Below are 22,296 nucleotides of genomic sequence, written 5' to 3'. Positions count from 1 at the left end.
TCAATGAGAAGGCAGAAAAGGATGAAACCAATTATCTATCTGCATTGTGAGATGTCGGCTCTAATTAAAGCACCGCACAACGATCCTGAGACAGGAGGAGAGCTCACGATGGTCCCAGGTGACGGGGCTTTGAGGAAAAAGGAGCTGACGCCAACTCTGACGTCTTAGGGGACCACGGGGAGGGGGTGCAGAGAGGGGAGATCTGCATTGTCACCATCTGGCCACAAAGAGGAGTGACTTTGAATGAGGAGGGAGCGCTCGGGAGGGATTTGAAGCGCGCGGGCTGACTGTCAGGGCTCACCCACATTTGGAGAATAAAAGCAGGGAGATGAATGATCGGGGCACAGGAAGGGGCAGACAATCTCTGGTGAGATGTATGGGGCAGTGTCCCAGCATCGCCTGATCTCTGGGGAACTTCAAATGACCCAGGAGCCAAACCAGCGTGTGCCAGAGACAGGGAGCGTGCGAGACCTGGGCAAAGGCTGGGGGGAAGCTGGTGATGCCCCATCCAAAGCAACGTCCATGGGGACACGCGAGCTACTGTGGTGAGAAACTCCTGCTCTTGTCACAGCATTTTCTTCCCCATTTTGATCAACAGCGACGTGATGATCCGAAATCCATGGTGCAACAGGTTTACTGGCAGGAATAACAGCTGGTGTTTGAGGGAAGCCTTGCACCTGAACTCACGCTTGGCACCACGGAACACCATCAACACAGGCATTTTAAGATTTGCCTTTGTGGGACTTCCCTCAACTACTGCCACCGCAATTCACCTTCCTCCAAACCCAGGTTGCCCAGAGAAGCTGTGGCTGCCCCATCCCTGGAGGGGTTCAAGGCCAGGTTGGAGGGGGCTTGGAGCAACCTGCTCTGGTGGGAGGTGTCCCTGCCCAGGGCAGGGGGTGGCACTGGGGGGGCTTTGAGGTCCCTTCCAACCCAAACCAGTCTGTGATTCTACAAAATACTATGACCATTTTAACACACTCACTGGTGTTGCCCTGTCCCAAATCAGGGTGTGAGCTCTGGGGATCACCAACCCCCATCTCCTGCCTTCGGGGAGAGCTACAAAACCCAGAAATCCCACCAGAAGCGGTGAAATGATGCTACAATTTAAAAGCAATACTGAATGGTTGGCACAAGTGCCAAGAGTTAAGCAAAGGGAAAGGCTTAAGACCACTCACTGCAGTTGGTGTCCCCAGGGAGCCATCAGCAGTGACAACAGCAGCAGCAATTAGCTTAGCGAGAGTCCTCTGGCCAGTACTTACGATTCCAGTGCTGTGAGAAGTGGATCAGGCTCAGGTATGTCCTGGAGTTGATTGCTCTGGTCTCTGCTCAACCTGATGATATCACACAGGGTCTGGGAAGCGTTTGATTGCCTCTGGAAACAAGGACACAGGGAACGTTTCAGCGCTAAGGGCTTAACGGGGCTGGCCCTGGCTGTCAGAGGAAATGGGACGTAGCTGGGGATGCAAGAAACTGAATAAATCCATTTTTCAGAACAAGCGCTACCACACTCTAGATTATTCATCTGTGACTATTAACAGACTTTAGAATCAAAGAGGAGGTCTTCCTGAACGTAACAGTTACATGCAGCTAAAGATTTCAGAGAGTGAGAATTCTTTCTTTATCTTCCTGCCCAAGCGTGTTAACTCGCAAATTTCCAATACATTCCAATTCCCAAGCATTTCAGTCTTTCTTCTCACTACTCAGGAGGTTTTCCAGCACGAAGAAAAATAAATGGCTTGATAAAACCCTTTACAATTTAATTATGTATTAAAAGGCTCCAAAGTACTATTTTGATAACTTAATCGTCTCGCCCTGGCTATCAGTCAAAGCCTCTCTGTGTGTGTAAGGTCTCACGCTGTAATTTAGCTTTCACCCATCAGCCAGCGCTGCCGAGGGCACACAAATCAGCGTCTTACTGCCCAGTTTTTCCTCTCAGAAGGGGCGATTTTTGCTGTGAGGGGATGAGGGAATCCCATTGTCGGCATTAACACCACACCAAAGGAATCCTTCCCGTTGGCTTTGGTGCTGGTGCTGGCAGGAACCCGTTAACCAGGGTCCCCAGCCCCATCTCAGCCGAAGCCGCGCAGCGGGGGATCAGTGACCCTCAGCATCGGGGAGGGCACTCAGCACCCAAACGGGAAACAACAGTGTAGGAAACTCAAATCCAGACCTACAGCTCCTGGCTCAGGTGTTTTGTAAAAATCATTGAAAGGAGAAAAAAAAAAAAAAAGAGAAAAAAAAAGAGCACTCATATAATTTAATACTCAGCAAATCTTTCTCATGGGCTCCCAGAACTGCATCTTGTAGATTTTATAACGGAATACCTACTCGTTTATGGTCTAAAAAGAATTGAAAGTTACAGTAATTAATTTTAAAAGTTAATTTAAAAAGTTTTTCAACAGCCGGTTTCAAATAGCAGGTTCCTACTTAAAACCAAATTAGTTACCACCGGCTGTAGATACCGAGACCATCTGATGCAGCAGCAGAATGAACTAAGAAACAAGTAGTAAAATAAGTCAAAATATAAGAAAACATTTCAGTATTGAGCTTGGATGGACATCCTGTCCTCTGGTTGCCAGATTATCTCCTTCCAGAAGTCACCTGGGCACTATGGAAGAGAGGAGATGTTCTTCTGGACATCACAGCACCCACTGCCCACAAACCAAACCCAGCCCCGTCATACTCACGTCCTCGTCTTGGCTTGAATGGATGAGCTCCACGAGTCTCTGGATAATCTTTGCTTCATTAAGCCACTGGAGGGAAAGGAAGGGGAAAAGAAAGTCCTTGTTTGGTATCAGAGAATTCAAAACAAGAGGATCTTGATGAAGCTTTGCATAGCGTGGGCTCTTCAAGAAGGGAAAGCCCTTTCCTTCTGATTCCTAATCAAAGCCGCAGGCGATGTGCAAGCTCCCCACGGCACAGAGAGACGCGGTTTAATCTGCACCAGGACGTACACCCTGCCCATGGAACTAAGAATCCAAATACCTCTGGAAAACATGGAATACATCAGCCATAAACACTACCCCACCTGAAGCAGCATCAGCGTAATTACCCACATGTTTTCCTCCCTCCATTTCCTGTTCTTATGCTCTTACCCCTGTTGACACCAAGTGGTTTCTCAGGCTTTGAGGTGACACAACAACGCTGTCATTGCAGCCCGTCCCCGTGCTCGATGCCAACTCCAGACGATTTCCTTTTCCTAGCGCACGCTATCGCTTTATCTCCCTTTCCTGACCGCATGCAAACCAAGAACATCATCTGCAAATCACACCTCCGGGTCCTCCCCTCCGGCTCCATCCGCAAGCTCAGCTTCTCACTTCCACCCAACCACGTCCACTCCCACCCCTACCCCCTCCAGCCCAGCCCAACACGTCTAACATCAGCCACGCTCATCAGTCAAATCAGGCCAACCAATGCAGTCCCGGCTGCTTTTGAAAGGACTGACCAAACGTTAATGACAAGGAAAAAGACTTTGGAGGTTCCTGCAATGATATAATCTCCCATCGCTCTCCAGATGAGTCACGGAGAGAACGGGCAGTCTCCTGCCTCCCACCTCCCTGTAAGAGGGATCCATGCACATCTTCCCCCCGTGAATGCTCATCTTTATCTTATCTATTCCCATGAATTCAACCATAACCCTTACACAGACTCTTCACCAGCCTTGCCCTAATAACCTTCCTACAGATCTCCCTCCTTCTACGACTCCATGCCGAGTACGAAGTATGTCTGACTTCAACAAACATTCCAGATCACCATTTTTAGGGACTTTTCCCATGAATAACGCTGCTGTTTTCCCACTAAGTCTGAAGTGTCTGACTCTGTCTCCTTTCTGCTGTCCCTTATTAGTGCAAGAACACTAAAGTTGTCCAAAATCCTACCCCAAAATTCCTACAGCTGGGAAACCAAGTATTTCATTCAAGACCATGTTTTCAGATCTGGATTCTGTAATTTCTTCTTCCCGACATCCAGTTTAAGCAAAAGTTCAAAAAACTGGGCTCCCAGGACATTTTTCCTCCCCAGTCTCTCTACTAGCCCATCTCTTCAGATTCTTCCACTGGTTTCTAGTTTCCCAGCATCAAAATTAAACTCCTGGACCTTCTTCTCCAGACCATCACAGGAGAGTTGATCCCTGCTCTGTCCTAATACATTGCCCTCTTCATTCCACCCACAAAGCAAGTGTCTGTTCCCTCTTTGACGATTTACTCTATGAGCATCTTTTCTCATCATAGAATCAAAGGATGGTTTGGGTTGGAAGGGACCTTAAAGCCCATCCAGCGTAATGCCCATCTATTCTGTCCCAGTGTCCCCCCCCCAAGCCCCACACCGGGCCCGATTAATTAAAAATGGGAGTTACACAGTAAGGAAGGAGAAGGTTTGCTCTTTTTGCCTGGGCTACCAGAACAGTGGGGCCTGGGGGGAGCTGGTGGCCACAGGGAGAAGCGTGATCATTCACTGAACGAAGGAATTGCTGTTCCTGGGAACTGGGGGACACACAAAACGAGATTCAAAAGGAAAAAAGCTTAACTGAAATAATCTGTTGAGATCGGAAGAGCAATACCAAAACGTGGTGAATGAAGAAGCCCCTGATAAACATGGAAGAGATTAATTCCTCGGGCGTGAGGCTGCTGTTGAAGAGATGGACGTTCACAAGAGAAGGAATATTCTGCGACCGACTCCTCAAACAACAGCGGTGGCCCCTGCAGGACCCACCTGCCTGGGCTGAAGCAGGACAGCGGGACCCTCGGCATCCCCCTCACCAGAGTCTCACCTGAACCACAGCCGCTGCCCACGGGGACCTCGGCAGCGTGTAACTCTCACTGAGGAGTGACACACGTGTAAGGAATTCACAGACACAGAGCCTGCACGTCTGTGCAACTTGGATTATTAAAATCATGGAACTGTCCAGGTTGGAAGGGACCTTTCAGACCATGGAGTCCAACCATCAACCCAGCACTGCCAAACCCACCACTGACCCATGTCCCTCAGCACCACGTCTGCCCGGCTTTGAAATCCCTCCAGGGATGGCGACTCCACCACTGCCCTGGGCAGCCTCTGCCAAGGCTTCACAACCCTTTCCAGGAAGAAATTGTTCCCAATCTCCATCCTAAACCTCCCCTGGGGCAACTTGAGGCTGTTTCCTCTTGTCCTGTGGCCTGCTCCTTAGGAGAAGAGCCTGATTCCCCCCGGCTACCCCCTCCTTTCAGGGAGTTGTAGAGAGCGAGAAGGTCTCCCCTCAGCCTCCTTTTCTCCAGGCTGAACACCCCCAGCTCCCTCAGAAGTTCTCCAGACCCTTCTCCTTGGTCTCCAGACCCCTCACCAGCTCCATTGCCCTTCTCTGGACACACTCCAGTGCCTCCACGTCCTTCCTGTCGTGAAGGGCCCAAAACTGGACCCAGCCCTTGAGGTGGGGCCTCACCAGTGCCCAGTCCAGGGGGACGGTCACTGCCCCAGTCCTGCTGGACACACTGGTCCTGACACGGGCCAGGGTGCTGTTGGGTTCTTGGCTACCTGGGCACGTTGCTGGCTCATGTTCAGCCGCTGTCAGCCAACACCCCCAGGTCCTTTTCCAGCTCCTCTCCCCCCAGTCTGGAGCGTCCATGGGGTTGGGGTGACCCAAGGGCAGGACCTGGCACTTGGCCTTGGTGAACCTCACACCATTGGCCTCGACCCATCCATCCATCCATCCATCCATCCATCCACCCCGTCCACATCCCTCTGCAGAGCCTTCCAGCCCTCCAGCAGATCAACAGCACACCCAACTTGGTGTCCTCTGCAAACAGACTGAGGGTGCACTCCATCCCCAATCTTATTCCCAGGAAAAGGAGGACAGCAGGATGCGGGGCTGCCAAGAGGGAGGCAGTTGATGCAGAAGCTCTTTGCTGTCTCCAAACAAACCCGGCTCCTGATCGGGGAGCGTTGGGCTTATGCCCAACTGCTGCTGGGGAGCACCTGCACCACACACGCTCAGGCACCCAAAACCAGTGGGACATGGCAAACTGGTCCAGGCAAACCGGGACTCGGCGGTTAATGATGGTGTGGAGGTGCTGCTCAAGGCTGCATGTGACTGCAGGAACAGTGCGACCATGGTGGGGACATGCAAGAAGGCATGGTCCCCACCACCAGCTGGGGCAACTAAATCTGGCACCCAGGAGGTCTCAACCCCACTGGAGCTCCTGGGAAAAGGTATGGTCAACTGTGTCCCAGGTTGCCAGAAGTGCCTTGCTGGAGGTATGTCCATCACGAGTGCCTTGCTGGAGGTGGTATCCCTCACCACAGCAGATGCACTGTCATCAAGGCACTGTGCTGCCAGGTGATGGCAGTCATGAGTGGAGGTGAAAAAGGAAATGTAATATTATAGAATCATAGAATGGTTTGGGTTGGAAAGGACCTTTAAAGCCCCCCCAGTGCCACCCCTGCCCTGGGCAGGGACACCTCCCACCACACCAGGTTGCTCCAAGCCCCCTCCAACCTGGCCTTGAACCCCTCCAGGGATGGGGCAGCCACAGCTTCTCTGGGCAACCTGGGCCAGGCTCTCACCACCCTCACACCAAAGAACTTCTTCCCCACATCTCAGCTCCATCTCCCCTCTTTCAGTGTCAAACCCTTCCCCCTCCTCCTAGGGCTCCCCTCCCTCATCCAGAGTCCCTCCCCAGCTTTCCTGGAGCCCCCCCCTTTAGGGACTGGAAGGGGCTCCAAGGTCTCCCCGGAGCCTTCTCTTCTCCAGGCTGAACCCCCCCAACTCTCTCAGCCCCCCCTCCCAGCAGAGGGGCTCCAGCCCTCCCAGCATTATTAGATTCTGGATGAACAGAATTTCAACAGGGTTTTCCTGCAGAGACGATGGAAATGGTCAGGGTTTCCTGGACCCTAATTTTGCGTGGAAGAAGGAACAGCCATAGCCTACACTGGAATTAAAGGATGGAGACTCCCAGGTCAGGAGCGACTGGAAGCTGGCAACACGGGCAAAGCTTTCTCCACCAGGAGATGTGCGCCTACAGAACAGGCAGAATGGCTTGGCGGTAACAGGCAAGGAGGAAGAGGTTTCCTCATGGGAGCCATCAGAGCCACCTGAGCCCAACCCTCACCAACGGAAGAGGAAGCGGCAGATAAGGGTGGCCGGAGACTCCCTTCCGCCGGGAACCCAGAACCCAGGCACCAGCTGGATTTGCTGTTTGGCCACGGAACGCTGCTCGCCAGCAGCTCAGGCTCCCCCAGCGTGTGGGGAGACCACCAAGGCCCATGCAGCCCCTGGACCACCACTCTTTACTTCTGACACCGTGAATGCACCGATGCCACTGCCACGGGACATCTCAGGTGAAGCCCTGGATCAGCCCCTGTGCTGTCGGGCACATCCTCTGCCAGGTTCAACTCTGGCTGAGCTTCAGCTTTCCTGACAACACCCCTGCCTGCTCCACCATCTCTCTCCACCACTCCTGGGTGCTTCATCCCTGCTCCACCACTTCTCACCACGGTTCCCAGGTAATCCATCCCTGCTCCACCATCTTAGTGCTGCCTGTAGGTGCGTACACTCAGGCAGGAGAGCCCCTTTTCCTCATATGGACCTTCTCCCATGCCTGCTTGACTTTCCGCACATTGGGATGGACCTTTCTGTCCAAGTACTAACTCTTAATGACTTCCCTCCCACATAACCTGCTACAAGGCTCAAGGACCACACAGGCCTAACACCTGTCACCAGGTCACCAGTAAAACAAAAAAAGTCAATACTGGCAACCCGTCCCTTGAAGTGTTTTTATTAAAAACATGGAAAATGGGAAAAAATGCAGCCTTAGTAAGCTTCTGAACAATACCACATTGGGGGGCAGCAGTTGATATGCAGGAGGGGAGGAACCTAGAGAAGCTGGAGAAATGTCTCAGGAGGAACCTCAGAAGTTCAAGAAAGGCAAAATGCCAAGTCCTGCCCGGGGGATGGACTAATGGGTGGGAGTCAGGGGCCAGGAAGAGCTCGCAGAGAAGGCCCAGAGGGCCCTAAGCAGATCCATCACCCCAGGAGTCAGCGCTGTACCCCTGATGGCCTGAGGGCAGCCAGCAGTATGAGAGCGGGGATTGCTCCCCTCCACTCATCACCAGCGAGACCCACCAAGATACTGGGTCAGGCCGGGGCTCACCAGCACAGGATGAACATTGCAATAGGGCAGCAGGTCCCTGAGGTGGAGGGTAGGACCTGGGCAGCAGGTCCCAATAGGGTGGAGGCCCCTGAGATGGTCGGGGCTGGAGCACCTGAGGTCGGACAAGAGGCCAAGAACGGCGTTTGCTTGTCCCGGAGAGGAGAAGGTGAAGGGGAGACCCTACTGTGGTCTGCGACCGCTTGGTGGGGTGGGGAGAGACTACGGAGCCAGGCTGCTCTCAGAGGTGACATGATGTGACGAGACATAAAGATGTAATGAGGGAAATTCCAACTGGGTATTAGCGAAAAAAAAATCTCCACTTGAGGGTGATCAAACACTGGAAGAGGGCCCAGACAGGTCTCCAAGTCTGGAGATATTTAAAACCCTGGATAAGGCCTTGGGCAATCTCCTTAATGGACCTGCTCAAAGAGGCAGTTGGACCTTCTTGGAGGCCTTCCAACCTGCTTTATGCGAGGAATGAATCTCTGAGGTCTTGCAGAGTCAATGCTTAAGAAAGTCTGCTATATTAAGACTTCAACAATACTTAGATTTCTTAAATCCGCTGAAAATAGACCTAATATCAGTGTGACTTTGGCTTGGATTTTCCTAATCAGCCACGGTAAAGTCTGTGCTTCATTAGCACAGGCTGGAGAGCCGGGCAGAGAGGAACCTGACCAAGCGAAAAACCAAACCCAGCAAAAACCAAATGAAGGAATTGAGCTGGCTGTAAACAATCCGGGCAGAAAATACAACCAGAGGAGAGGTGTTTCCAGTTGGATCAGTTCCCCAGTCCATGTCACCTTACAACCACACGGACGCTTCAGCTGGAGAAGATCCAAGAGGAGCTGGAAGAAGAAGGTGCCAGCAGGATGGCCTCTGTCTGCGGCAATGCCAACTTATGGCCCTCGGGGAACTGCTGGCCTGGCTTCACGCGGCGCTGGGAGGCAAACGCTTGCCCGTGGACAGCGAGAGCCTCCACCCCGGCTAACACCGTCTGAGCAAGGGGTACACGGGGCAACTCCAAACACAACCTTTAGAAGGTCCATTGAGCAGAAAACAGAGCAGAGAAGGGAGCCACCAGCACTGCCCCGCTATCCCAGGGTCTCCAAAAGGGAAGGCCACAGAATTCCACTCTTGTGTAATTATCAGGGAGTCTCCCGACGTACCGGTCACAGTGAAAATGTAGGCACCGAACCCCTCAGGAGAGGTGCTGTGGGACTTGTTATGCAGAATATGACTTTGTTTACCTTCATCTTCATAAATCTGACGCTGTGAAACACTACCTTCGCAAACAGCAAGACACACAGAATGACCCAACTGAAGTTCCCGGAGGGATTTTGCCGGCACAGCAATGTCCAGTGGTAAAATGGCTTTTTCACACCCCGAAGTGATGTGCCCTCGATGGCGACACTTTCCAGTGAAAAATGCTGCTTCCAAAACTTTACTTGCACGGCAAAGTTTTTTGCTTTTGCTAAGTGACACAAACACAAGGTAGAAGGCATTTTGTTGTTCAGATGACATTCATATTCTACTTGGGAAGTAGCTGAAGCGTAGCCTGGAGACCCTGATGCAATATCAGGCCTCCTTAGATACCATCCCATAGCAAAGCACCAGTACTAGGGAAACCTTAAAAGACCAAGTTTAATTGCTGGAACAAATTCCAGTTTAACTGGAAACTGTTCAATGGAAGATGACAACACACCGGGGCTTGTGTTGTCACTCATATATAGGAAGTTAATTAATGGCACACAAATGAAGGTCAGCTCAGATCCAAGTTAGGAGACAGCTGGACACCACTCTGCCATTCTGTAAGGGTTGCCATGGCCTCATGGTTACCATCAATACACCGTGTGATGGACCACCTTTCCCACATCCCCGCAGTTAGGAGGGGGAGAAGAGTGGGTAAGGAGACCTGGACAGGCTGGAGAGTTGGGCAGAGAGGAACCTGATGAACTTCAACAAGGGCAAGTGTCGGGTGCTGCACCTGGGGAGGGGAAGAATAACCCCATGAACCAGGACAGGTTGGGGGTGACCTGCTGGAGAGCAGCTCTGAGGAGAAAGACCTAGGAGTCCTGGGGGACACCAGGGTGCCCAGGAGCCGGCAATGTGCCCTGGTGGCCAAGAAGGCCAATGGCATCAAGAAGATGGGGGGGCATCAAGAAGAGCGTGGCCAGCAGGTGGAGGGAGGTCATCCTCCCCCTCTGCTCTGCCCTGCCCTGGGGAGGCCACAGCTGGAGCACTGGGACCAGTTCTGGGCTCCCCGGTTCCAGAAGGACAGGGAACTGCTGGAGAGGGCACAGCAAAGGGCTACCAAGATGCTGAGGGGACTAGAACATCTCTCTGCTGAGGAAAGGCTGAGGGACTTGGGTCTGTTGAGTCTGGAGAAGAGCAGAGTGAGGGGGGATCTGATCAACGCCTACAAATACTTCAAGGGTGGGTGTCAGGAGGATGGGGCCAGTCTTTTTCCAGTGGTGCCCAGGGACAGGACAAGAGGGAACGGGCACAAACTGGGACATGGGAAGCTCCGTCTCACCATGAGGAGGACCTTGTTTGCTGTGAGGGTGTCAGAGCCCTGGCAGAGGCTGCCCAGAGAGGTGGTGGAGTCTCCTTCTCTGGAGACATTCCAACCCCCCTGGAGCCGTTCCTGTGGGACCTGCTCTGGGTGACCCTGCTCTGGCAGGGGGTTGGACTGGGTGCTCTCCAGAGGTCCCTGCCAGCCCCACAGCATTCTGGGATTCTGTGATCTACCCCAGGTCTTTGCAAAGAACCCACTCAGCTACGGGGTGGGCACCTCTCTGGATGCAGAAGACTCCGGCAGCAAAGGTTGTCAAACACATAAATCCTGCCGTGGGCTCCAGTGACCCCAGCAGAGCTTTCCGTACCGCACTCTGCTCTGCTGCCTTACTGAGAGCTCAAGTAGGTTTTTTTCCCTCCGTTCCCACACGTCTGCCCACTGAAGGGGGCTGAGGCAGCCTCACCCAGACCGGGCTACGAGGGGAGAAAAACTTGTCCTACCTGTAAAGCAAAGCGTCTCAACGGGCCATTCTATAAGGCTGGCTATTAAAGAGGAGGGGGAAGGAGGAGGCACGAGATACCATCTCCAAAAGTCACATACACGGTGAGGAATTAAACGAATTACTGTCCCAAATGATCAGGCTGAAATTCTGAACACCGGGAAAGGTTACAGATTTCCTTTTTGTCGAAGCTCAACAGCAAAACCAGCAGGAGTAAACAGCGGTTGCTACATGGGAAAATGAGTTGAAAAGCCTTCCCTGCCAGGGACGGGAGCAGCGCTCTGCCGCGCGAGCCACGAACAGGCTGGAGGACCCGCAGCAACCCCCCTGCAGGCTCCTGCACTAGGAAAAACAGTTATCAGAAGAGTGGTTCCGCTCTCACAATAAATGACCAAAAAAGAATACTATTTCTTTAAGACACAAACCGAGGCAACCCCCTCCTTCCCCATCTTGTAAAGAAAGAAAGAAAGCAGCAGATTCTCACATTCAGCACTTCCTGCCGTAGCGTCGCGGGCTCCACGCAGCTGATCAGACGGAGCAGGAGGTCCATCATCGCTGACGTATCTATGTGCTTTAGCACCAGGCTAATAAATTTCTCTTTTTTCCTTAAAAACGCAATCACCTGAAAACAAAAGCATCATCATGAATTGCTGGAACGCCCCCCAGACAGGGCACACAGAGCTTCACCTTCTGGTCTCAACCAGCCTGTTTTGGTGTAACTCAGCTGAGAAATCCTCCAGACAACAAGAGGAGAGAGTAACATTCCCGTTTCAAGGCAATACTCAAATCTTTTAAGCTATTTTTCCCTTCCTCTGTGCCACAAAGAAACCCAAACCCCCAGAAATAAGAGTGCCGAGAAGCCGGTGAAGCTGAAGAATTTATCATTCCGCTACGGCTCTCTGACAGCCTTATTTAAAAAATTGATTTTGAGTTGGAACACGTGTATTCCTAAACCACCGCTCAGCTGGTGCTCCCAGCACCCGTTATAGCAGGAGACCGAGGCGCTGTTTGTGTCACCAGATGATTCTGGGCGAGGATCAAAGGGTAGTACAAAAGCTAAAGCTTTGGCTGTGGCAGAGGAACATCCCAGCTACGGCAGGTCTGAACCCAAAACCCCGCGGAAGTGTCCAAACCAGCCGCTGTCTCCCCCAACTGAGGGAGCCCCAAGTATTTTCCTGAGCCTACATTTCAATTTCAACCTTAAAAGAGCTCTTTTTCAACTCTCGGAATACAGCGGGAGGAGGAGGGTAGTGGTGCTACTGCCACACAACACGAGGTTCGCGCGGTCGTTCGTGCTTACGCGTCAGGACGAGTCTAATCACTACCTGTTCCGTTTTTCTTGCAATGAGATTCCCAATAGTCTTACTGAAGAAACTGGCAAGCAAAGGGTTGAGGGGGGGCTCGTGATCCAAGAAGTCGTAGAGGATGTTGAGCAGGGTCTCGTCCCCTCCCAGCTTGTCGTTGATCTGCGGCACGTCGGAGGTGAGCAGCTCGCAGGCGGTGTTGGGGTACCTGCGGGGACAGAACCGCAGCGACTGAGGGTGAAATGAAAACTCTCAAGAAAATCCGCCCTTATTAAAATTCTAACGAGCAGGAGGATCGTCCTTCCTGGAGGCCGAGCCACGGGAGAAACAAGGGGCGCCTACGTTAGCGGCACGCTGCGTCCTGCAGCACATCGTGCGGGCTTTTCACGGGGGAATTACGCACCTCGCAGCTAATTCTCATTATTAACAGTGAGGTTTAATCAGCCCCAACACACTTACAACCTCTTCAAAGCCCCTCACATAAATCTAGTTGCAACTAAAATTAAGCCCCCCAAAACTGAAGGTTGATTTGAAGAATGCGTATTTTAGCAGGTTTCTGTAATGTTGCTGAAAAAGTATTCACCCCACTGCTGCAGCTCAATTAAAAATGAGCATCCCTTTTTATTTTTTTGTTTTTAAATCCAGAGGACTAGGATTTAGAGACAGCGTCGGATGTAACACACAACTCCTAACAGATGAGCACGCACCATGTACAAGAGCAGGCAACTCATAGCCAACCTTCTGAGTATCAGTTTTTCAGTCATGTCTACAATATGCTGTAAAATGAACTTGTTTTTCAGAAAAATGTTAATTTCAGAGAGTTAGAAGAGGGCTAGCTAAGAAATAAAATTACTGAACAGAAAGTTGGTTCTGTTTTACCTCAAACCAAGCCACTGGTTCAGATAATTCTGACTTAAATCAGAACATGGGATTGTATCTGACACCAAATTAAATCCTTTATTTTCCCGACCTTGCCTCTTGCTCTTCCAGGTGGTGCTTTTAGAAACCCAGCACATTTATGCTCAGAAAAGGTAGTAACGAGTTTATAATTAATATTACGTTTAGGATTAGACAAAGTCTCAAATATCAAAGCACATACGTACAAAACAACACACACACAAAAAAGTCAATACACACAAAAAAAAACGCTTTTTGGGGACTGTTGGTTTTGTGAAGACCGGGTTTGCCCGTGCCCCGCTCCCGGCAGGGCCCGGCCGGCCCCGACTCCCCCTCTCCGTTTCCCACGCCGCGGAGGGGCTGAGCAGGGCACAGGGGGGTCCCGTCCACAGGCGCCGCAACACTGACACTCATCTCGCTATCCCTTAATTTTTAAAAACCTGATTTCAGCGTTTCATTGTTAGATTAGTGTCCAAATTCCATATTCCAGCTACTGTCCATGGATAAAAAGGGCTTAAAAGAACTCCTTCGACACAGCCCTCGTCACCATAGAATCACAGAATCCCGGAATGCTGTGGGGTTGGCAGGGACCTCTGGAGAGCACCCAGTCCAACCCCCTGCCAGAGCAGGGTCACCCAGAGCACGTCCCACAGGAACGGCTCCAGGGGGGTTGGAATGTCTCCACAGAAGGAGATTCCACCACCTCTCTGGGCAGCCTCTGCCAGGGCTCTGACACCCTCACAGCAAACAAGGTCCTCCTCATGGTCAGATGGAGCTTCCCCTCTTCCAGTTTGTGCCCGTTCCCTCTTGGCCTGTCCCTGGGCACCACTGGAAAAAGACTGGCCCCATCCTCCTGACACCCACCCTTGAAGTATTTAGAGGCGTTGATCAGATCCCCCCTCACTCTGCTCTTCTCCAGACTCAAGAGACCCAAGTCCCTCAGCCTTTCCTCAGCAGAGAGATGTTCTAGTCCCCTCAGCATCTTGGTAGCCCTTTGCTGTGCCCTCTCCAGCAGTTCCCTCTCCTTCTGGAACTGGGGAGCCCAGAACTGGTCCCAGTGCTCCAGCTGGGGCCTCCCCAGGGCAGGGCAGAGCAGAGGGGGAGGATGACCTCCCTCCACCTGCTGGCCACGCTCTTCTTGATGCCCCCCCATCTTCTTGATGCCATTGGCCTTCTTGGCCACCAGGGCACATTGCTGGCTCATGGTCACCCTGGTGTCCACCAGGACTCCCAGGTCTTTCTCCTCAGAGCTGCTCTCCAGCAGGTCACCCCCAACCTGTCCTGGTGGGGGGGGTTATTCCTCCCCAGGGGCAGCACCCGACACTTGCCTTTACTGAAGTTCACCAGGGTGAACCATCACCCAGAGGTCACCGCAATGCGAGCAGCAGCTCGTTAGTGCTGGGAAACCCAGCCAAGCACTGAACTTCAGCGCCGCTTTCACAGGTTCAATGATCTATACGATCCCAGAGCTGGAAGGCAGTTGGGCTGTATTTTGAAACCATGATTTACTCTTACCCCGCTAATTGTTTAATTACCCCTGAGGGGGCTCGGCTGCTTCAGCAGCTCTGGGCACAGACACCCACCTTCCCGCCAGCGCCAGCTCCCACCCCTGCTTCCTGACGCGGATTTGGTTCGTTAGCAAGTGAGACAGATTAAAAACAAACTCCATCCTTTACCATTCCAGCAATCTCCCTCTGTGAGCAGAGCTCGTTATCCTTTTTTTTCCCCAAAAGCTAAAAGAAAATGTGCTTTGTACCTAAAAACCAACCAATTCAATGAACAACACTAAAAACCCTCCACAACAATCCGGCTGTAACTGACCTTCGTTCTTTAAGCAGCGTCAGGAAGCCTTCACCTTCCAAATAAAAACAGTGCCGTTCCATCAGACATGAACCCAACAGAATTCCCATGTTTAAGAATTCCACAAGGTCTACTGCTTTCCGTAACTTTAGACCCAAGTCAACTCCAAGATGGACACAAACCACTCCTGTAAGAATGAGACTGTTTCTACACCACGAAGGGAATCACCTTCCCTTTGGTAGAACAGTTAAACTGAAACAATATTCCAATATCCAGCAAGAATTTTTTCTCACCTTAATCTCAAGGGAAAAATCCAGGCAGCGGAGCTCCAGGCACCGGGGAGGTGACCGGCTGCCTGTCCCATCGCTGCCACCAGGGCTGCAGCACTTACTTGGGTTTTGTTGTTTTTTTTTTTTCCCTCTCTTAACCAAAGTTAGTTCTACTTCTGCTCTGAACCTCAGTAACAGAAAAACCAAGAGGAAACCTTGACAGCCCGTCCCGAATTTTAACTGGGATCCTCTGCTCTGAGCTCTGATCTCCCACCTTCCCTCTCCGGGAGGAACTGGGGAATTTCTGTAGGTCTTGGGAAATTTCAGCTCAGTTCTCGGGGTGACAAGACGGACACACGGACTGCTGGAAATCATACCAAAGGACCAGGCAGGAAAAATACGGTGTCGTCGTGTGAATTCACAGAACGCTCACGTCTCACTCTCCATCCTATAAAGGAACTACAAAGGGCTACCAAGATGCTGAGGGGACTGGAACATCTCTCTGCTGAGGAAAGGCTGAGGGACTTGGGTCTGTTGAGTCTGGAGAAGAGCAGAGTGAGGGGGGATCTGATCAACGCCTACAAATACTTCAAGGGTGGGTGTCAGGAGGATGGGGCCAGTCTTTTTCCAGTGGTGCCCAGGGACAGGACAAGAGGGAACGGGCACAAACTGGGACATGGGAAGCTCCATCTGACCATGAGGAGGACCTTGTTTGCTGTGAGGGTGTCGGAGCCCTGGCAGAGGCTGCCCAGAGAGGTGGTGGAGTCTCCTTCTCTGGAGACATTCCAACCCCCCTGGAGCCGTTCCTGTGGGACGTGCTCTGGGTGACCCTGCTCTGGCAGGGGGTTGGACTGGGTGCTCTCCAGAGGTCCCTGCCAACCCCACAGCATTCCGGGATTCTGGGATTCTGTGAACTGCCAGGACCATCGTGAGGACCAGACGCGGGAAAGGACGCTCTTTGGGTTGATCCCAGTGGCTGTTGTTGGCATGTGCACCTCTTCTGTGAGAGACCCACAGCTCTCTCCACTTGCCCGTCCTTCCCGGGGGTTTGCCTGAGCTGTCCCAGGAGTTCCAGGCACGTGGCTTCCATCCCAGTGCCGTGGCTTAGCCCGCAGGACGCTCTGCTGGCCCTCGGCTCCCTCCCATTCACGGCTCCAGCTGGAGCTTCTGTTAGTTGTTATGCCCACAAGGGCATCACGCTGTGCCCGCCTTTACCCTCATCCTTGTCACTACACTCATCGGATGGAATTTTTATTTTGGAAGAAATTCCACACCTCAACCTTCACAATTTAGGCCTTTACTCATCACAGTTCTGTTTGGTTCTTAACAAGGAGGATACTTCTAGTCCCGAAGGCGTGAAGACAAGTGCTAAAGGGCAGCAGTAACTTCTCCAGCACCTACACCGAACTGCTCCCCGGAGAGCTTGCACTTTCCATCGCCAACACAAGCTTTCCCTGTTTATTGAGCATTTCCACGAGGGCTCTGGCACCTTCCCCGGGATGTAAAAGCCAAGTTGAAGCCCGTTAAGGTGTGCGATGTAATTTGGGCCATCAGTCACCACACAAACGCTGACTGTGTTTGCTCACACGCTGCCCGGCCACGTAACATCACAGGTTCTTTCTACCTTTTAACTCACCAAAGTAAGTTTGCGTTATCAGCGTCCTACATTTATAACTCATCTCCCCTCTTATTTCATGTGTGAATACATCGAACGGCCCAGGACCCAGCAGTGCAGAGCCAGAAAGCTGGAACTGGCCGTTCTTCCCTATTTCTTGTCGTTGAACAGCAATTAATTGATGACGGAACCCTTCTCCAGTATCCCATGACAGCTTCTTTTTGACAGTCTTTGATAAGGGTCCTCTTTTCAGGGCTGTATCACCATTATCCACGCGTTTCACTGACTCCATCCAATTCCCGCTCCAGAAGTGGATGGCCAAGAGCCTGCATCTGGAGACCCGGCTGGGAATCACGATGCTACACCAGGAGCTTTTCGATGTGCACAGATTTACTGGCTCACAGAGCCTTCTTAAGAACCGCTGCCCTATTTGCCACTTCCATCCCACTGGTTTTAAGGCTGACCAGGTGAGCAATTTCATATTTGGGCTCCTTTCACTGAATTTCACTGAATTTTTTAGAGTTGGAAGGGACCATAAAGATCATCTAGTCCAACTCCCCTGCCGAAGCAGGTTTGCCCAGAGCATGTCAGAGCATGTTACTCAGGACATCACTGGGGTGAAGACCGGCCGCTCCTAACAATTATTCTACTGATTTTGTTCCGCAGACGCTCCAGTTTGAACTGGAACTGGTTCCTCAGACTATTCCCCGGTAAAGAAAGACACCACTTGGAAGTCTCTGAAGTGAGCACCAACACAGACGGTTCAATTAGATCTTCTGCTACGGTCCTACCTCCCTTCTTACACCCGGACCATGCACCCACCCTACACCTTCTGGGAGAGGTCTCTTTATTTTGATGGGTTTAGAGTATGGGTGGGTTTGCCTTTAGCAAACTGCTTCTCAACCCCCCTGTGTGCAGCCTCAGAGATTACCTACCCGCCTTTTTCCGTACCTGGACACAACTTCCCTTCTGTGAGGATGTACTCTGACCTGCAACGGGTCATCTGTCTTTAACCAAGCCACTTTTCCACATTAGGATTTTTTAAAAATCTTTGTAAGACAAGCTCTGCTTTTACCACGAGCCACTAAAACGTTTCCAGGCCAGCTGTGGGCTTTTTCCCCTTTCACAGACCTACTTACTTCCTACCCAGCCACCTCCTATTTATGTAGCTCCATTCCTAGGAGTTAGAAAAACAACCCCCAGCCCCACCATAATGCTGTTTATGTCTTTTTTGCTCCTACGAGGATGTTAAATCTGAGTACGTTACGGTTACTATTACAAAGTGATTTTACAACAGTTACGTTTCTTAGAGCCCCCAAGGGTATAGGAAGAGATATTTCTCTGTTTTCTGGCTCATTGCTCCACGCGGAAGGCATTCACCGTTCCTAATAACCCATGCCCCCCCGTGATGTATGTGCTGTCGGTGGGGGGATAATGAAACCTCACCGTGTTCCAGCACGTTCTGCTCCTGCAGCCTTTCCAGTCCCCCAGGGTCAGATCCAACACTTCTCCCTGTCCATCGAGACACGGCATCGCAGCCACCGGACCTCGGGGACACCACCCTCTGTCCCCCCCAGCCTGTCCTGTGCCACCAGGCTCGGCTCTGCCTCTCCTGGGGGCTGCTCTCAACCCGACATGGTCCCGACGGGATTATGAGACACCCCGGTAAGTCAACAAGCTCAGAATAACCAGACACCCCAATTCTATAATTCAAATTGTTTCTACATTTCTTGATTGCTCCGGGTCGTCACCCGGTTGCTGGGTCCCGCGTGCTGTGCCGAGAGGGGGATTTACTGCTGAGTTTTCCCCTTCGCTGTTTCCCTTCTCAACTTCATGAACTTCCATCCCACCGACGCGTCAGGAATGAAGCATTCTGCTGATTCCATTTCCACAGCACGCACCACTCTGAGCTCCATCTCCTTCCAAACCTATCAAGTTTCTCCCCTGTTCCAGTTTAAAAATCTTTCATAACGTCTTCTTAAGAGCCAAAAATTAGATTCCATTTGGATTTAGACAGAGTCCACTCTTCCTGATTAGCCTTCATTTATTCCAAAAGCTTCCCCAGTTCCTAATAAGCTGAAACCCTCTCTCCCCTCTCCAGTGCCTCTCCGGGCCTTGGAAATGCTCCTCCGCCTGCTCTACCCATGGCACTGGAAGCACTTCCAAAGAAATACTCCATAAGGATCAGCTCTATTTGTCCTGGGAAGCAAGTCACAACGCACCTCTCGTTGCCACCACACTCACTTCTCTCCCTGGTGTGTAACCACGCTCCCACCACTGCACTGGGTTCTCCAGTGGGCACTGTATGGACCACTTGGAGAAGAGGAAGAAGATACAACGGCATCATCTGACGAAGAGATTGGTGAATGAGATGGCTCCCTTACGGCCTTCCTAACACAGGGCTTAAAATCATGGAATAGTTCGGGTTGGAAGGGACCTTAAAGCCCCCCCAGTGCCACCCCCTGCCCTGGGCAGGGACACCTCCCACCACACCAGGTTGCTCCAAGCCCCCTCCAACCTGGCCTTGAACCCCTCCAGGGATGGGGCAGCCACAGCTTCTCTGGGCAACCTGGGCCAGGCTCTCACCACCCTCACACCAAAGAACTTCTTCCCCACATCTCAGCTCCATCTCCCCTCTTTCAGCAAGGGGACCACAGCGCTGGAGGGTGACCTCTTCCCACCAACATCTACCTTCATCTGTGCCTCCTCCTCAGCTGTCCTGGCCTTTCTTCAGCTGCCCAAACCACACACTGCCTTCAAAAGCTGAAGAAAGGGCACATAACCTGCATGTGAATGAAATTCAAGAACACCTGGGAGGAAACTCTCTGACACTGAGCTTCTCTCTTCGTTTGGATTTGCATTAAGGATTTTCCTTCTTGAGAAGTTTTTGTCCCCACCTTTCCTTATTCTTAATTCTGGTTACAACAGGGAAAGGTCCCCACTTCTACCCTTTGGCACACAGGACCAGAGACATAAACCGTCTTCCGACGGCAGCCACAAAAATCTCAGGAAGGACTTAAAAACACAGCCTGGTTAACTGAGGGAGTGTTCTGCAGCGGTACCGACAATGTACCAGTTAGTACTGGTGCGGTACTGGAATCCCCCATCCTCTCCTCCAGCAAAGCACACCCAGATCCCAGTGAGGGACCCCAAGCCTTACGCTGCCCACCGTCTCCTCTGCCCATCGGCTCCTGGCATGAGGGAAAGCATCGTCCTCCTTCCTCAATGGGACACCTGGGGCTGAGCTGGGCTCAGAGCCTGGCTGAAGGGCTGGGGGGCACAGAGCCAGTCACCCCACAAAAAGCCGGTTATTCTGAGAGCACGCGAAAGGCAGAAAGTCCCAAGACTGTTTTGCACCACGTTCCCTGCTTTGGGAGAATCTGCATTTGTAGGACAGCGGTGTAAAACTAACCCTCCAGCTTCCTTCTGGTAACTCACCTTTTATAGCAGAGGCCTTGCAAAAGCAGCCAGATAATATTCAAAGTTACTGCCTAACGCATTTCTTGGCATTCCTGGAAATAGTCACCTAAACCTCATCAATTACTCGCCTAATAATAAACCTAAACAACACTCTCATTTCTTCAGCAGATTTCAAGCAACAAGAGCAACGACCAGCACCGACCCATTCCCACACTGCCAAACTTGCCCCGCTTTATTTATTTATTTATCCGCAGAGCAAGCTTTTATTTTTACATAAACTTAACAAAAAGAAAAACAAACTTCCCAAATCCAAAACGTAAATATTTTCAAGTATACATTGAGTTAAAACCCTATAAACACAACTCGCCGTGAGAACCAAGCGCATCTAGAGGCTGGGGCCAGGGTCAGGGCTCTCCCGAACTGCCGGGACACCGAAACGCGCAGGGTTTGCGTATGCGGGACACTGAAAACATCACAGCTTTTATTCGCTGTACAGCTCCCTCTCCTTTGTGGGCTTCACTACTGAAAACCAATCAAGCTCAGAAGTTTATAACTCAGCAGAACGCTCTTTGCTTGCAATTTTGATAAAAACATACTAAAAGTTCCGAGATACTGATTATTTTCCTTGCAAAGTTTTGAACAAAGAGGAAGAGGGTTGTGGGTTTTTTTTCAGACAAACTCCACGTCGAACCATTCAAAATAAAGAAACGAGCTTCTGAAAATTCAGTATAAATAACAAAAGGCTGTGAAATATTTCCTGGAACTCGTAAGCCTTTTTTCCCAAGACTGGGAAGGCGACATCAGAGCATTCCCAGCATCAAGCTCTCTCCATACAGGACGGCAAACAAATACCTACTTGAAGCGGACCTTCTCGTCCATGTCCAGGGGGGGCTCATGCGTGATGAGGGTGACCAGCTCCTCCATGCAGTGCTGCTGGCAGAGGAAGTCCAGCAGCTTGCGGTTCTGCGCCTTGCACTCCTGCAGGATGTCATCTTCGTCCATCAGCTCCTGAAGCGTCACATCTTCTTTATCCAGCAGCTTGTCCACGTGTGATGTCGTGTTCAAATCGAACTTCCAGAACATGTTGATGGGACACTACTAGCTGTGAAGCAAAAGAATATGAATTAATCTTCCACCTTCGTTATTTATTGCTCCTCTGCAAGTCTGAGTGGAATACCTTCATGTCGCTGCGAGCCAGCTTGTAAAAATCAGTTACATCCTGTAAGCCAAATTGTTAACTTTTCACACCAGTATCATAGAATTGTCTGGGTTGGAAGGGACCTTTCAGACCATGGAGTCCAACCATCAACCTAACCCTGATAAAAACCATCACTAAACCATGTCTCTAAGCACTGTGTCAACCTGGCTTTGGAATCCCTCCAGGGATGGTGCCTCAACCCCTGCCCTGGGCAGCCTCTGCCAAGGCTTCACAACTCTTTCCAGGAAGAAATTGTTCCCAATCTCCATCCTAAACCTCCCCTGGAGCAACTTGAGGCCGTTTCCTCTTGTCCCATGGCCTGTTCCTCAGGAGAAGAGACCGACCCCCCCCGGCTACCCCCTCCTTTCAGGGAGTTGTAGAGAGCGAGAAGGTCTCCCCTCAGCCTCCTTTTCTCCAGGCTGAACACCCCCAGCTCCCTCAGCCGCTCCTCATAAGACTTGGTCTCCAGACCCCTCCCCAGCTCCATTGCCCTTCTCTGGACACACTCCAGCACCTCAAGGTCTTTTTGTGGGAAGGGGCCCAAAACTGGACACAGCCCTTGAGGTGGGGCCTCACCAGTGCCCAGTCCAGGGGGACGATCACCTCCTGAGTCCTACTCACCACGCTGTTCCTGACACAGGCCAGGATGCTCT

The 22,296-nt window shown here is 51.5% G+C and overlaps 1 protein-coding gene across 1 annotated transcript in view; it reads right to left on the bottom strand.

The window, feature by feature from the left end:
- PPP6R2 (protein phosphatase 6 regulatory subunit 2) overlaps positions 1–22,296 on the bottom strand; it is a 74,679-nt gene that overhangs the window by 38,578 nt on the left and 13,805 nt on the right. Inside the window, exons 2-6 of the mRNA XM_074168369.1 lie at positions 21,302–21,547; positions 12,466–12,652; positions 11,625–11,762; positions 2,691–2,756; positions 1,263–1,375 (exon numbers count right to left, since the gene is read on the bottom strand). Coding sequence (XP_074024470.1) covers positions 1,263–1,375; positions 2,691–2,756; positions 11,625–11,762; positions 12,466–12,652; positions 21,302–21,528 — 731 coding nt within the window. The 5' untranslated portion in view covers positions 21,529–21,547. The remainder of the gene's footprint in view (positions 1–1,262; positions 1,376–2,690; positions 2,757–11,624; positions 11,763–12,465; positions 12,653–21,301; positions 21,548–22,296) is intronic.

This window comes from Numenius arquata, chromosome 2 (assembly GCF_964106895.1).
Source record: "Numenius arquata chromosome 2, bNumArq3.hap1.1, whole genome shotgun sequence".
In the NCBI taxonomy this organism is placed as follows: Eukaryota; Metazoa; Chordata; class Aves; order Charadriiformes; family Scolopacidae; genus Numenius; species Numenius arquata.
The sequence above is the reverse complement of the archived record's forward strand: the minus strand, read 5'-3'. Positions and strand labels throughout refer to the sequence as shown.